At 42.3% G+C, this 16,585-nt stretch overlaps 1 protein-coding gene across 1 annotated transcript; it reads right to left on the bottom strand.

Moving 5' to 3' along the window:
• Positions 1–1,794: 1,794 nt before the first annotated feature.
• LOC120560214 (serpin A3-5-like) lies at positions 1,795–15,115 on the bottom strand. Its single transcript, XM_039802487.1, has 6 exons — positions 14,972–15,115; positions 8,761–9,409; positions 8,550–8,620; positions 4,538–4,734; positions 2,141–2,294; positions 1,795–2,056 (listed from the first exon to the last, which is right to left on the bottom strand). Exons 2-6 carry the CDS (start codon positions 9,401–9,403, stop codon positions 1,862–1,864), a joined length of 1,260 nt encoding a protein of 419 aa, XP_039658421.1. The 5' UTR covers positions 9,404–9,409; positions 14,972–15,115; the 3' UTR covers positions 1,795–1,861.
• Positions 15,116–16,585: the final 1,470 nt, after the last annotated feature.

The following is a 16,585-nucleotide window of genomic DNA, read 5'->3' as shown; positions in this document are numbered from 1 at the left end:
AGATTAGCTCACGATACATCCAAGGTAGGCTAAGTTACCATGTGCAACACTTGAAATGCAACGATTCATCTGTAACTTATTCTCTTATTGTAAATGAATGATTTTATGTCTGAGCAAAACATTCATCATGACTATATGACCTCCCCGTAACGCTAACTCTACGACAGCAACCTTTACGACAGCAAGTGTGGTAAAAACACTACTGCTTTTGTCCAAAGGGACCGCTGAAATCAACACAAACTGAAAGTTACATATATTTAGTCCTCATAAATCCACCGGAGTTTAGAACGGCAATACAAAGGAACAGGAAAGTTACATACACCCAGTCGAAAATGAGTAACAGCACCTCAACAATCCCAGAAATGAAACATCGTGGATATAGACTACACTGACACACACCGGGCAAAGAGCAGTCTAATCTAAATTGGTTATGTTGGTTTCTACAACAATCTCTTAATGCTTTGGCTCTGGACCAATGACAGTGATAGCCGGTTTATCTCATGAGACATCCAAAGTAGGCTAAGTTACAGTATGCAAATAAAACAAAACTTTTTTTTTATAACTTTCTGATTTAACTACATTCCACTATTACACAAGTTGCATACTGTGTACAAAATGCAGCTTTAACTTAACTTAAACTTGTCACTTGTTTGCTATACAAGACATCTTGATGACAGCCATGCTCCCTCCTCAACCTTTAGCCAACTTGCCATCAAGAGCCAGGCAGCCTTTTTGACTCAGTGAGTACACTATTCTGTATTAACTGGTTCCAGAAATACCTGGAGAATAACAGAAACAGGCCTTCTTCTGCCGGTTACTGTCCTGACATTTTTTACAGTACACACACCATTGTTGCACAGGATGTTCAGCAGGGTTTCCTATCTCTTACGGTATTAAAAATTAAGCGATAGGAGTAACGTTTTTTGAGCTAGAAGCAGGAGTTTTAAAGGCGCTCCAGAGCCTCATCTCTACGAAAATAACTCTGAGATGGGAGAAGTCATGGCAACCTTTAACTAAAGTTGGTAACACAGAGCTAATTAATAACTTTTACTATTTTACCTACTTCTTACACATTTAAGCAATTTCCAGTTTAGAGTCAGCTTTTTATAAAAACATAATGCCCATCTTTCAAACATTATTTGTATTATTTAACTTCTCAATGACATTCATACAAAATGAACCCATTCTCACTTTTTCAATTATTCCCACTACTTCAACTACTTCTTACACATTCAAGCCAGCAATCCAGTGTAGTGTCAGCCTTTGAACATACTGTACAGCATTCACACTCTAGTTTTATTGTGTCCTGTCAACTTTACAAATCCAATTAATTTTCTCTATAAGGATTTTGATTATTAGCCACAATGTCTAAACCATCCAAAGTAGACTGACCACGAGCTTTGAGGTTGTGAAACAAAGTTTCTGCTCCTGTAGAAGACACAAGTCCATATGAAATCAACTGTTTCCAGTTTCCAAAATGTGAGGATTTTTCTGCATTAAGTACTTTTACTTTATACTTTAAGTACATTTTCCTGATGATACTTACAGACTTTTACTGAAGTGACATTGTCAATGCAGGACTTGTACTTTTACAGTGTGGAAGTAGTACTTTTACTTAAGTAAAGGATTTTAATACCCAGAACCAGAGCGGTTTAAAAAGACCTCTATTGTATTTTTAAAATCTGATCTGTTATGAATGAATACCAAATGCTTATGGAAGTTGATCATATTTTATCACCACATTATTTTACCTTCAAAGATTATTATATAAAAACTGCAAGAGACAACAAAACAAACGTTTTTCTGACTCCTTTATATGAGATGCAACAGCTGTGCTCGAGCAAACACAAGTGATGATCCATCAGATGGTTGGGTTGATAATCTTGCCCAAGAAGAGGATCTTCTCCGTGTTACGTTCAGTGATGATGACCATGAATGGACGATTGAACTTCAACACATCGCCCGGGAGGTCAGACGTCCGTCCGATGAGGATGGCTGTGGAAGCTGCAGCTTCGGCTCCGGTCTCGTCCACATCCAGTGTAGCTTTGTGCACAAGCTGTGGTGCAACGCAGAGTAAGTGAGACGACAGACGAATGGAATATGTGTGAAATAACATAAAACATATGCTCTGTTTACTTACTTTTGAGACTGTCAGTCCAAACCAGTCTTCCTCATAAATGCCTCCCAAATCTGCATGACCATCAAACATGTCTGTCATTCCCATTTCTGTCAGCACATCGTTCAGTTTGTAGGAAGTCCTGATGGAGAACTTTGGAATATATACATCATGTCTCCTAAAACATTGGGGGGTGGGGGGGAGACAAAAATTCAGTGAATCTTACTAAGGCAGTAGTTTCATTTGGATAGCAGGACCTTAAACAATGACATGCTGTTTTTTATCAATTTTTTACACTCAAAACTGGGGTTCCCCAGGGATCAGTCCTGGTTCCCTTCCTCTTTTCTCTGTACACCAACTCTCTCGGGTCTGTCATTCAGTCGCATGGCTTTTCTTATCACAGCTACGCAGATGACACCCAACTAATTCTCTCCTTTCCTGAGTCTGAAACTCAAGTAGCAGCACGTATCTCGGCCTGTCTGACATCTCTTCTTGGATGTCCGCACACCATCTGAAACTCAACCTCGACAAGACTGAGCTCCTTTTCCTCCCATGGAAGGGCTATCCTACCCAAGACCTGACTATAACAATAGACAACTCTGTGGTAGTCCCCACCCAGACTACTAGAAACCTGGATGTGACACTTGACGACCAACTCTCCTTCACGGCTAACATTGCTGCAACCACCCGATCGTGTAGATATATGCTGAACAACATCAGAAGAATATGTCTCCTTCTAACGCAGAAGGCGGCTCAGGTTCTGGTTCAGGCTCTAGTCATCTCACGTCTAGACTACTGCAACTCCCTCCTGATTGGCCTGCCTGCATGTGCCATCCGACCCCTGCAGCTCATTCAGAACGCAGCAGCTCGGCTTGTCTTCAACCTCCCCAAGTTCTCTCACACTACACCGCTCCTCCGCACTCTTCACTGGCTACCAATTGCGGCCCACATCCGCTTCAAGACACTGGTACTTAAATACAGGGCCATGAACGGATCAGCCCCAGCTTATATCCAGGACATGGTTAAACCATATACCCCAACCCGCCCACTTCGCTCTGCATCAGCCAAACTGCTTGCGGCCCCCTCACAGCGAGGGAGAACTAATCACTCAACAAAATTCCGACTGTTCACTGTCCTGGCTCCCAAATGGTGGAACGAGCTCCCCATTGACATCAGGATGGCTGGAAGCCTACACATCTCCCACCGAAAGCTAAAAACACATCTCTTCAGGCTACACCTCGGATAACAAAAAAAACAAAAAAAAGATTATTTACAGTCTGGTGTGTTTGGTGATGGTGATTTCGGGGCTTTTTCATGTTAAACAAAAAGGATCTTACTCTTTAACAAAAAGTTGTCTCTGTAGGAATCAATTTCCCTTTTGGGTAAAAAAAACCCAACTTAATTAAGTTGATATAAAGTTAAAACAATAATAATACATTTTATTTATAGGCACCTTTCTTGATACTCAAGGACACATAAACAAATAGTAAAAGATTAAAGCAGATGCACAACAAAGACCATGTTGTGTGGAGACAGAACGGACCCAAATGGAAGGCTCAGCAAAACACAGATTTATTGGGAAAACAGAAACAAGGAAGGAGTGGGGAGGCGAACGCCAAGGGTAGGAGTGAGGGCTTTCTGGGACTGAAGTAGGATGGCGAGGGAGCTAGTGGGGAACAGGATGGCAAGGGAGCTTGTGGGAAATAGGATGGTGAAGGAAGCCGAAGAGGAGGAACTGGAGTCCGGGGAGTCAAGGGAGGAATGTCTGGACAAAGGAACGGAGGCAGGGAGCCATGAGGAGGGGACCGAATGGTGAAGCCAGCTGACTGGAGGTAACTGAGGGTGTGGAGGAGATGACAAGGTGGCTGAAGCAACTACCAAGCGAAGATGATGAGTGGATCCGGGGTTCATATACTGGGCTTGATTGTAGATGGCTGGCAGGCGTGCACGGTTGGAGAAATGATGGGGGAATGACGAGCAGGTGTGTGTAGTCAGCTGGCAGGAGCAGGTGGGAGGAGGGGAAAACACAGGCGACACAGAGAGAGGCAGGGCCAACGGAGGAAACTGACAGTGGAAATCAAATAGAACTAGGAAACCAGAAAACAAAAAAAGAAAGACTCACAGCCAGCCGACCCCAACCATCACAGACCACACAATAACAAACTGGTCTCCTTACCAGGACATTTGGCGCTCTTATACTTCCTCACCTTACTTCCTGCTTTGCTCCCGTCAGAACTACTATGGCCACTAGAGGGCGCTGCCACTACAAACCTAAATATAGGTCAGAATGATGCTGGAACAAACCACTTATGGGGGCATTTTTTGGGGGAGGGCAGTTTCTATCGGACAGGACCAAGCTGGGTACTTTAGTCAGTGTCAAACCTTCCACATATTAGAAGCATAAATTAAGATTCTTCCCACCTGGGTCTCATCATAGCCTTCAACCATTTGGTGACGTGGTTCGGGGAGATGGCATTCTCCAGTGTTGCCATGACGTCAGGCAACATTAGCAGCATGGAGTAGGAGCTGTTGAAGGGGAGCTGAAGGACCGTTGTGTTCAGCTCACGGTCGTGATAGGTGTGGAGACGATCCTCCAGATTCATCATGTCAACTGAAACCTGGACGATGACAATTTAAACATGAAGACACACAGAATGAACGAAGATGGTTAATTGGACTGGGACTCAAATCCATTCAGCCCTTTTTCTCGTAACAAAACTGCAAAAAGGTTGAAAAAAGCAGAAGACGTCAATAACTAATTAGGGTGTTACAACTTTCAGGTTTTCCCAAATTGTATTAACGACATGAAAAATACTTTATATATACAGTATTTCATATATGAAGAATTCCCAATGGCTTAGGTTTGGGCTGAACACCGAATGTTTACGATGTCTGGCTACGCCCCTGTCTTTTTACTTGAATCTTGATCGCTAGATGTATCCGAGTACTGTCGATAGGGGAAAAAATGACCAAAATCGGTGCTAGCAAACACTGCAGCTAATGGCCAGAGCTCCCAGTTAGGTAAAATGCCAGTTGTGGTGGCATGTTCTAAAGAGTGCCTTTGTGCCTCTTAACATATACAAAATGCAATAGAAATGTCTGTGCAACATGAACAGGCCCTTACGTGACAACAAGATGCGTTTTCAACTCAGACATTGTGAAGAAACCGTTTAAATTCAAAGTTTGTACGGTCACCTACCTCTTTCGTGTCGCTTAACCGAAAGCCCAGAAGAGTCGATCATGGAGGTCATGCCTTCGTGATGAAAACTTGAAGTTTATTTCCCACTCAAAAATAGGTAATTGAGCACTGTAGTGGTTATGACCATATCAGTTATCATATCAAGGATTTAGGATGACTTTAAGAACAACTCTGACCGTCGACGCATGTGGCAAGGCATCCAGGCCATCACAGATTACAACACCACCAACTCCACCCCCCCGTCACCAACACCTCCTTGCCTGATGAGCAGAACCACTTCTATGGCTGCTTTGATAGGGACAACAAGGAGGTGGCCATCAAGGCTGTGGTCTCTGCAGATCACCAGCCCCTCTCACTCTCCACCATGGATGTGTGTGTGGCACTGAGCAGGACTAACGCACGTAAGGCCGCTGGTCCTGATGGTATTGCGTATGCGTACTCAGGGCTTGTGCTGTGCAGTTGAGGTTAACTGACTTATTTTATCTGTCACTAGCCAAGGCAGCTGTCCCTGCATGCTTTAAAACCATCTCCATCATGTCGGTGCCAAAACACTCCACTGCAACAAACCTTAATGACTTCTGTCCAGTTGCACTCACCCCCATCATTATGAAGTGCTTGGAGAGGCTGGTCCTGGCCCATCTCAAGACCTACTTACCACCCTCAATGGACCACTTCTAATTCACCTAGAGTCAGAACAGGAGCACAGAGGATGCCATCTCTATGGCGCTTCATTCTGCCCTGTCCCACCTTGACAATAGCAACACCTATGTGAGAATGCTGTTCGTTGACTTTAATTCAATTCATTCAACACCATCATCCCCTCCAAACTGATCACCAAACATAGTGAACTGGGTATCAATACCTCCTAACCAACAGACCTCAGTCTGTTAGGTTAGATAATCACACCTCCTCAACCATCACCCTGAACACCGGCGTACCACAGGGATGTGTGCTGAGCCCTCTCCTTTATTCCCTCTTCACCTACAACTGCACACCTGTACATGGCTCTAACACCACTGTAAAGTTTGCAGACGACAGTAAGGACGGCCTACAAGGAGGAGGTCCAGCACCTATCATCATGGTGCACTGACATCAACCTGGCTCTCAACACCAAGAAGACCAAAAAGCTAATTGTGGACTTCAGGAAGTCTAACGCTAGCACACACACCCCCATTCTCATTAATGGGACTGAGGTGGAGCATGTCACCAGCTTCAAGTTTCTGGGTGTCCACATCTCTGAGGACCTCTCCTGGACCCTCAACACCTCTACCCTGATCAAGAAGGCTCACCAGCGTCTCTTCTTTCTGATTAGACTCAAGAAGGTCCACCTGTCTCCTCAGATCCTGGTGAACTTCTATCGCTGCACCATCAAGAGCATCCTCACTAACTGTGTCACAATTTGGTATGGCAACTGCTCTGCCCATGACTGGAAAGCATTGCAGAGGGTGGTGAAAACTGCCCAACGTATCATCGGCTCCTCACTCCCCTCCATCGAGGCCATCCAGAGCAAGCAATGCTTGCTTAAGGTGCGCAGCATCATCAAAGACGGTTCTCACCCCCAACCACAGACTGTTCTCACCCCGACCACAGTTTGTTCTCACCCCAACCACAGACTGTTCTCCCCACTCCCCTCTGGGAGGCGTTACCGATCTCTCTGCACCCGTACCAGCAGGTTCAAAGGAAGCCTCTTTCCTGCGGTTGTCACCCTACTGAACTCTGCATCCCGGTGACAACCAACCAACTAAGCCCCCAACCCCCCTATCCCACCCATAGTGTTCTATTTATTTACAAATGTACATACTGTAACTACACTTAAACATAGCCATATTCTACTGCTCTTCATACTATTCATCCTGCACACACACTTATTCTCACTCCTCTTATAATGTTAGTTTCTGCACTACAATTGTACTGTTACCACACTGCACATAGCTGTACATACTGTACATATCTGTCTATATGGTTCATACTGAATAACCATATTTATTCTGTTTTTCTTATAATAATACACTGCATATATCTATATTATTTTTACTCCTATTCTAATGTTACTGCTGCTACTTTGCACATATCTGAACATGTTCATACATTATTCATATTACCCATATTTATTCTGCTCTTATAAGGTAACTGCTAATACACTGCACATATTTATATTTAATTTATATTACTCTAAACCACCTTGTGTTGCCTAACTGTACACTACTGTCTACACTGCACTATATTTCTTGTCCTGTCTATACTTGAATATCACATTGCACTTTTATGCTCTTTTTGCACTTCTGGTTGGACGCAAAAATGTTGTTGTCTTTGTACTTGTACTCCGCACAATGACAATGAAGTTGAATCTAATCTAATCAGTGACTATGTAACTACATGGAAACTGTCCAAATGATGCCTGTGGCTTGCACAGTATTAGCGTTACTGAAGGCTAGTTGTAGTCACGCTGACGTCCCGTGGGAATTCAGTTGTTGCAGAAAATGGTAAACAAACAGACATGAACCATTTCTTTTCCACAGTAGATCAACACATGTTATTCTTACTCCAAGCTTCTTCCCTTGTGAACACCTCCGATATTCACTCTTCACACACTACGCTACTGTTTACTATTTCCTGCAACAACTGAATTCCCACGGGACTTCAGCGTGAGACTAGAGCCAGCCTTCAGTAACGCTATTACTGTGCAAGCCACAGGCATCATTTGGACCGTTTCCATGTAGTTACATAGTCAATGATGTGGTCATAACCACTACAGTGCTCAATTACCTATTTTTAAAGGGGAAAAAAACTTCAAGTTTTCGTTGCGAAGGCATGACCTCCGTGATCAACTCTTCTGGGCTTTCGGTGAAGTGGCCGATGGAAAAAGAGTTAGGTGACCGTACAAAGTTTGAATGTTAACGGTTTCTTCACAATGTCTGAGTTGAAAACGCATCTTGTTGTCACACAAGGGCCCTGTTCATGTTGCACAGAAATTTCTATTGCATTTTGTGTCTGCTAAGAGGCACAAAGGCACTTTTTAGAACATACCCCCACAACTGGCATTCTAGCTAACTAGGAGCTCTGGCAATTAGCTGCAGCAACTCCAGTTTGCTAGCTTTGCTAGTTGTTTTTTTTCCTATCAACAGTACTCTGATACATGTAGCGATCAAGATTCAGGTACAAATCGGTCGGATTTCTCCTTTAATTACTGGGACTCAAATAATTTTTTTCTGAATTAAAAATGAAACTCTGAACCTTGGTGTTCTCGTCCACGTTGAAGTCGTCCTGCTTGGTGAGCTTTGGGTCAAACTGAGTCGCCCACTTTCCTGTTACACAATGAGCAGAAATAATACACAACCTTTGGTTTGATACGTTCAATTTAACCTCAAATTATGTAAACAGATCTTACATTATTACATTAGATTAATACAGACTGACTAGCTCTCATCCCACAGGACCTTCTTACCTTTGTAGTAGATGTAGCTGATGAGGCACATGAATGTGTTTGCATCCAGGTCTTCCACCAGCTGGTCAATCTTCCCGTTGGTCTTCTCCTCCACGTACTTATTGATGGTATCAGCACTTTTTGTGGATTGGCTGAAGTCCACATTGAACCCATCTGCGAGGTACGACTGCTTCAGGGTCTGCAGGAATTCCGGCTTCAGCTTGAAGATTTTGTCCACGAACACGGCGGTGCCTTCGCTGGCGTCCTCCTGAGATGTGTTGTTGGCCCTCTGGAGGAACGTCTGGAAGGCCTGGTCCACATCTGTCTGAGTCAGGAGGGAGCTGTTGAAGCCCAGACCACTGAAAAGCTGACGGTGGGTCTCCCCCTGCGCTCCTACGGACAACGCAGCCAAGGCAGTCGACACACTAGCCGGGGAGAAGAAGATATTCTTTCCCTGTGAGTCAGCATGAGCTGCTAACTGCCTGTAGAGTCGGAAGGAAAACTCTTTGTTTGCTTCGTTCACCAGGGAGACGCTGTTGGCGCTGCCGTCCACTACAGTGTCTTGGACGGCCTTGTCATCATCGTGACCCAAATGGTGATGGCCTCTGCCCACGCAGATCACCGCTGATAGGACCCAGAGACCCACGACTGCACGCATCATCATTGTGAACTAAGACAAAAGTTCAAAAGTTCAGCTTCATTGTTTGTTTTAATGAGTAAACTGATTTTGTACTGGAGGTATTTTCTGAAGGTTTAGTATAAAGTGAATCTGATGAGTATGTGGGCTGTTTAGTTACTCTCAAAGAAATATGATTAAAGGGTGATATTTTTCAGGCTGTGTCTAAGTGACTGATTTGAACAAAAATACTGGTCCAGTATTGAACGAGAATGCTGTAACCAGCAGCTGTGAACCAGGCTGTAATGTAAACAAAACTCCAAAACAAACATTTTCTGGATGTGAGGATTGAGAGAGAGAGAGATCGCCAGAACTGAATCTCCAGTCCTCTTTGAAGGACAAAGAGTCAATCAAGCAAATGTGAACCAGGTGTAGAATATCACACTTCTGCCTGCCTCCTACCCAGCTCACATGAGCCACCCACAAAGTGGGAGGGGTCATCACAATTGTTAAACTAATGAATATCTATCTATAAATTACAGGAACGTCTGTCTGTGTCTGTTATTGGAATATCTCTTGAACCATTAGTCGGATGGATGCTATGGGCACAAGTAAGTACAGTGCCAAGTTTGACGTTTGTATTAGAAATGCAAAAGATATCGTAAAATATATATCGGTAAAAGAAGCACACATTGGCTTTTGCCGCTCTAGCCACTGGTTTTGGGGACCAAGAAGCTGGTTAAACAGTGATTTGGCTCAGATTGAGTTGACTGCAGAGACACAGGGGAGGCAATACAAAGGATCTTGGCCTACATGTGAATCCCAAAGCCAGTTTCACCAAACTCCTACAAGCCGCCACTTCGCGAGATGGAGAATGTGCATTCAACACGAGGACGGCAAGGCAGACTGGTGGTGAGACAAAGAACTGCTTCACACCTGTGACCAGGTTGCAGTTTTCCCATTGGTCTTTGGGTCTTTGAATGCACCACCCCGCCACTAGGAGGCGGAGGAAGGATAAAAGCTGTCCACGTTTGTGTCTCCTTTGCTCTTTCCACGGTGACTCAGGTCACTACAGGAGGCACTCTAGTCCGGACTAGTTAGCCAGCATCACCTCGCTGGTCGAGTTTTGAGCTGAGACAAGTTTATATCGGCCTGATATACAAAGGGGATCCGAGGAAATACTGTCCGAGTATTCCTTCATCTGCAGCGGGTTTAATCAGCCTGGATTCAAGAAAAGGATGGCGTTCTGTTTCTTGTTTGGTCGACCTGGATCACGTCTCGTCCCCTCTGCTTCGGACGAAACGGATCGTTAAACTCTGGCAAGAGTTTTAACTGACAAACAACGCATACAGTAAGGAGGCTTTTACACAGTTCTGGGCAGATATTAGAACTAGTGCGTTTTGTTTTGTTATTAATGAGCAAAGGGTTCGCTACCATTGTTGCCATTAATGTGATCTGATTTAATCATGTACTGGTCCATATGTGATTATTAATCTGTTCTGTGAATGTATAATCGATCAATTATACCGTTGATTTTTGTTGTGTTAAGTAGCTTGGTAAACCGTAATCGCTACCTGTTAAATCACACACACGACACAGGCTAGCCGCGTAGCTCCCGAGCTAACGCTGTAGTTTAGCCACGAGGAATCGGCTCACGTTCGTACAGAGCTAACACAGGAACTAGCTACCATACCGGCTAAGCGTGCGCGTTGCCTAGCAACCCCCCGGCTTCTTCAGCCCGTGCACCCAGCACCACTACCGCTCTCTTGAGGCTAAATAGTTTTGTGCAGCTCACAGGAGTAGCCAATTTTTTGAGTTGTTTTTGGTGTTAGAACTACACTTCGACACCGCCCCCTCCTTTTTCACTCACCCTCTCTCTCACACACACTCACACACACACACACACAGACACAGAGGTGTCCATGTTGCTTTTGTTTTTGCTTTGTTTTTGGTTGTGATATTATAAAAAGGTATAGAAGTTTATTATGGAAGGATTATTGATTAGCTACTGATAATTGTGACGTTAATAAATCTTATTATACTTAATTAGCAGTTGCTTGTGATTATTTGTGTACTTGTTGTAACAATTGCTGGTCGATCAGGTCCGTTGCTTGGATTCACCCCTTCCTTTATTTCCTTTTTAAAGGATTACCACAGAAATGAGACTGTTCCACAGTTTGATTATTGGTCCCTGACTTGCAGGGTGGTGCCCCGTTTTGATTGTTTGTCGATTTGATAAAGTTATCAATAACCATATTCATAACTTTATTAATATTGATAAAACATCTTCGATAATTTGCCAATGATCAAATCTGTACCCTACGAGAATCCTACACTGGCCACTCCCTCTCTCACACTGAACACTGACTGAGCACAGCACAGGACCAGAGACGGAGAGGGTCAAAAAAGCAGCGGAGCTTTGGCAGCTAAAATGTGAAATACAAATAAAATTTGCAAAGTAGCACTACTTTGAAATGTCTTTGACTTTGAATAAACAAACGACAATTCCCGAATTCAAGGAGGTTTCAGAATCCCACACATGCAAAGCACAACGAGCTACAAACAACAAGTGGCAGACAGAGCGAGATGCCACTTATAGGCAGGCTACCAGACACTGTTTTTGAGTCACATCGTTGCAAATATCACATGATGATGCATCATTCCACAAATTGCTTTGTCTTCTGTATCATCAAGTTATTCAATAGGCTATCTATAGGGTCTGGCTTCTCCCCGACCATAATGGCGGCTCGTTCAGTATACGATCTCATATTTTACAAAAATAGTTCAATATTGCTGAATCTGTCTTCATGTCGGATCGACAAAGCTCAGTTTAAAAGATTTTCGTCAGATTTTGAGAGGCGGTCAGGCTCATCCTGCTCGTCATTTACGGTGATTGGTCATTGAGTCCGACTGGCCACTGGCCGATTCAACAAGTCAAATCGGTCCAAATGAAGGCACACAGAAAACACCAAACAGACTTGTGTCACCGACCTCGCCAGACTGTCCGTCGGACGATAATCGGGTTGGTGTGTCAGCGCCTTTACTCTAATTGCCCTTCCCCCTCCTAAAGTAGCACCTACTCCAGCACTACAACTTTTCTCACCACCTCACCTTTTGTGGATGTTTGTTTTTCACCTCAAGTAGTAGCCTGCTCTGAACATCACTTGAATCTTTGCGCTTACGTTCATTCGTGGATGTTACCTGAATCTGTAAGTCAGCCACAGTGTTTAATTCTGAATATTGTGGGATGGGAACATTTGTGGGATAACATTCAGTTGCGCTTAATGTATCATTTCCTCTGAGTTCACTGCGTAGCCTGCTCCAGCCGAGGTCTGAACCTCCCCTGAATCGTCGTGCTTATTCATTTGTGGATGTTACCTGAATCTGTAAGTCAACTACACTGCTTAATTCTGAATACTATATTTTATTCTGGTGCACTTAACATTATCGTTTTTTAAGAGTTTAGGCTACTGTGTAATAGTAGCCTAGGCTATTCAGCAACTCAAACATATGCTATTTAATGCGTCCATAGTCTCTTTCACGGCCTTGCACTGCCCCATACTACCCATAGTATTCTATTTATATTTGTATCTACATACTGTAACTACATTTATGCATACACATATTCTACTGCTCTTTATACTGTTCATAATGCACATACACTTATTTTTCCTACTCTTAAAATGTTACTGTTACTACACTGCACATATCTGTCTATATTGTTCACACTATATCCATATTTATTCTGCTCTTATGTTACTGTTATTGTCACTGCGCATATCCTTATTGTACACCATACCACTTCATTATACTACTGTCTACACTGCACTATATGCCATATACAGTGCTTATACAGCACTACCTGTCTATACTGTTCACATTGCACTTTTCTGCATTTTTGCACTTCTGGTTAGACGCTAACTGCCTTTCATTGTCTCTATACTTGTACTCTGCACAATGACAACAAAGTTGAAATTAATGTAAATCTAATCTCCTGCTACCTATACACAGATGCCCAAATACATGTCACCTAATATCACCATTATAAATTGTTATGCAACCATGTAGTTTAATTTTCCATATTTAATGTATGTTATTATATCAGTATCAGTATTTGCTTTCTACCATGCACAAATGAAACTGTCACTGAACGTTTGCTGTGTAATTGTAACAACAGTGCCGTTGAAAATGTGCTTGTTTGGAACGGGCCGATTACTTGCTGCTTGTAGAATTAATCAAAACCAAATTGTAGCCTACCCCAAAATGACTTACAGAAGGACCCCAAACCACTTCAAATGCAACTCCCATGTATACACTACTACTAACTTACTGATTTACCTGACAGAGAATGTTGCAGATTCAGAATGTAATCACAAAATATCACAATTAAAATGTGGAGTAATCAGACATTAGCGTCATGGACTCATGGCAGTGCGCTACCCACCGGCCCGTTATGAGCGCTAATCAGCACATATCTGCGTTCATCAACCACCAGAACCAGACCGTTTGTGTGTGTGTGTGTGTGTGTGCGCAGAGAGAGAGAGAGAGAGAGAGAGAAAGAGAGAGAGAGAAAGAGAGAGAGAGAGGTGTAGTACGTAAAAGATCTGAGTGACTCACGACACAAACAGGTGCTCAGTTAGTGTTTACATGCAGTGTAAGAGGGGGAATGGCCAGCGGCTAGAGCGGCAAAAGCCAATTTGTGCTTCTTTTACCTATATATTTAACGGTATCTTTTGCATTTCTAATCTAAACAACTTCAAACTTGGCACTGCACTTTCTCGTGCCCGTAGGGAGACACCTGTCAAGATTGAAATCCGTCGGACTAACGGTTCAAGAGATATGCGCTTAACACCCACACAGACATACAGACGTTCTTGCAATTATATAAGATAGATGAGCACTGAAACACACCAAACCAACAATTACTAATAACACACACAAAAACAGATTTTGCACGGGCACTGCACTAGTAACAAATAATACTAAAAAACATCAATACATTGATTGAACTTCCAAAAGGAGAATAAGTAGAGTAAATCTAGTCATCTCTAAGGGATTTACAGTTCCAGTGTGCACAGTTACATCTTAAACTCAATGTCGTCACCTTCCTAAAATAATTGCCTAAGTCATCTTTTCAGGTTTTTCAGAAAACCCCAAAAATAAAACTGCCTACGTCACATGCTTGACATAGGCAATTATACTAAAGGTGTAGAATCACATGACCTGTTGAACTGAGGATGTGGGTAATTTTACCAGAGGTGGCCAGCACCATGAGGAGATGATTTAGGCAAAGAAATCAGTTTTGTTAAAAGTCATTTTTTCAGGTTTTTCGGAAAACACAAAAAAAAAACTGCCTAAGTCACATGCTTGACATACGCAATTTTACTAAAAGTGTAGAATCACATGACCTGTTCAACTGAGGATGTAAGCAATTTTACCAGAGGTGGCCTGCACCATGAGGAGATGATTTAGGCAACAAAATCATTTTTGTTAAAAAATGACTTAGGCAATTATTTTAGGAAGGTGACGATGTGTTAAACTGTATTTAACTGTTGGCAGAGTATTCAAACGTGTACGTGAAACACATGAAAACAACCCATCTTTCTAACAGCTTACCTTCTCCTGGTTGAAGCGCAGACAGAGAACCACTGATGGGATGAAGAGAGATGTTCCTTAATATGAGAAACTGTACTTTGGCTTTGTTTATTCTCTCTCTCAAACTTGTATTTGCTCAGCCCCTGCATTCATTCTGTGTAATCATGTATTACCGTAACTCACACCAAACTGGGGGGAGGGGGGGGAGGCTGCAGCAGATAAACACACAAGCCATGAACTGTTGGCCAATTTAACCCTACAGGAAAAATGTTCAGCGTCACCTTTCCTGTATTTAAGGGCTGCCCAGATCTCAACCTTTTGTAACTGCACACAGCTTGACAACATCCTGGAAAGTGGTTTTCTACGATCAATTTGCTACAAATTTTTTAACCTTGATGTCATTTTTCAAAACTCTAGACACAAAACTCACAACGATCATCACTTGTAACACAGGCTGTCCAATGTTCAAAACATTGGATTGTGCATTCATATCTTTAAAAAAATCTTGCACTTGCACAATCACTGGTTCAAAAAACTAATATATTGTGAAATACCATTGAAACGTTACTTTAGATCACCCACACACAAGCTACCCATAGTTTCACTGGGTCATCGTTCGTACAATCATAAAATATTGTAGTACAAAATAGGTGATACATGTTTCATTATGGTACTAGATGTAAATACATCCCTGTACAAGTACTGCAGTAGTAGAGAGAATACTACAGACAAAGTGAAATCATTGAACAAAACCTGAAATGTATTGATGAAAAACAATACAGTACAATCACAACATAGGTTTATTTGAATCAAAGCAAAATAATTAGCTACAAAAAAGAAAAGACAGTAGTACTGTAAAACATCAAATGCAGTGTTCCTCAACTTGCTTGTACTGTAAAAAGCAAAACAAAGTAGTGATTACTGTACTTCTACATCTTCATCAACTCTGTCTTGTGGATTTGGCCACAGGTTCTCATCTACATCGCAATGGATGTTTTCATAAGCCAATCATCTTGGAAAAAAACCTTTGGGCATGGCGAACAATGTGGTACAAATATATATATATATATATATATATATAAAGTGTATATCAATCAATGTTTTTATTCCAGACTCAAGGTCCATTCAAAAGACACAGACATGACATACAACATACCTTAAAAACAAATAAAAACATATCAATCATCTCAATCATCAGTAACTAGTTGGCAGAATCGGACAAGCAGTTCCAAGGGCCTGCATGCATACAGTGCAGTACTGTCAATACAGTAAATAGTCTCAAAGGTAGTACATGGGACCATAGAAACAGTGTCTGGTAAACAGTAGTACATTACAGTAAAGAATGATGATGAAATATTACATCCATAGATACTGTAGTCTAATTGGTTCATGCTCCACGCTAATCGGTGACAATGAATCTCGTTATCTTGAAACTTTCATGATCTAAATATGGAATATAGTTTGTCTGTTTCCATACAATTATGTATTAAGAGTAATGCAACAGTTACTTATCATTTTGAGTAGTTGTATTGATTGATAGTTAGATGATTGTAATGAAATGAATAGACAATCATCTGAACTGTAATGTTGAATTGCTTTTTGAAATAGTAGTACTTTGATGTTAAGTTGTGTCAT

Source organism: Perca fluviatilis, chromosome 6 (assembly GCF_010015445.1).
Source record: "Perca fluviatilis chromosome 6, GENO_Pfluv_1.0, whole genome shotgun sequence".
Lineage (NCBI taxonomy): Eukaryota > Metazoa > Chordata > Actinopteri > Perciformes > Percidae > Perca > Perca fluviatilis.
This window is presented reverse-complemented; position numbering and strand designations above follow the sequence as displayed.

Coding starts and splice junctions, on each gene's coding strand:
- LOC120560214 (XM_039802487.1), bottom strand. CDS start 9,403: ATGATGATGCGTGCAGTCGTGGGTCTCTGGGTCCTATCAGCGGTGATC. Junction 8,621..8,760: donor CAGCTACATCTACTACAAAG/GTAAGAAGGTCC, acceptor ATTGTGTAACAG/GAAAGTGGGCGACTCAGTTT. Junction 2,295..4,537: donor AAGGCTATGATGAGACCCAG/GTGGGAAGAATC, acceptor CCAATGTTTTAG/GAGACATGATGTATATATTC.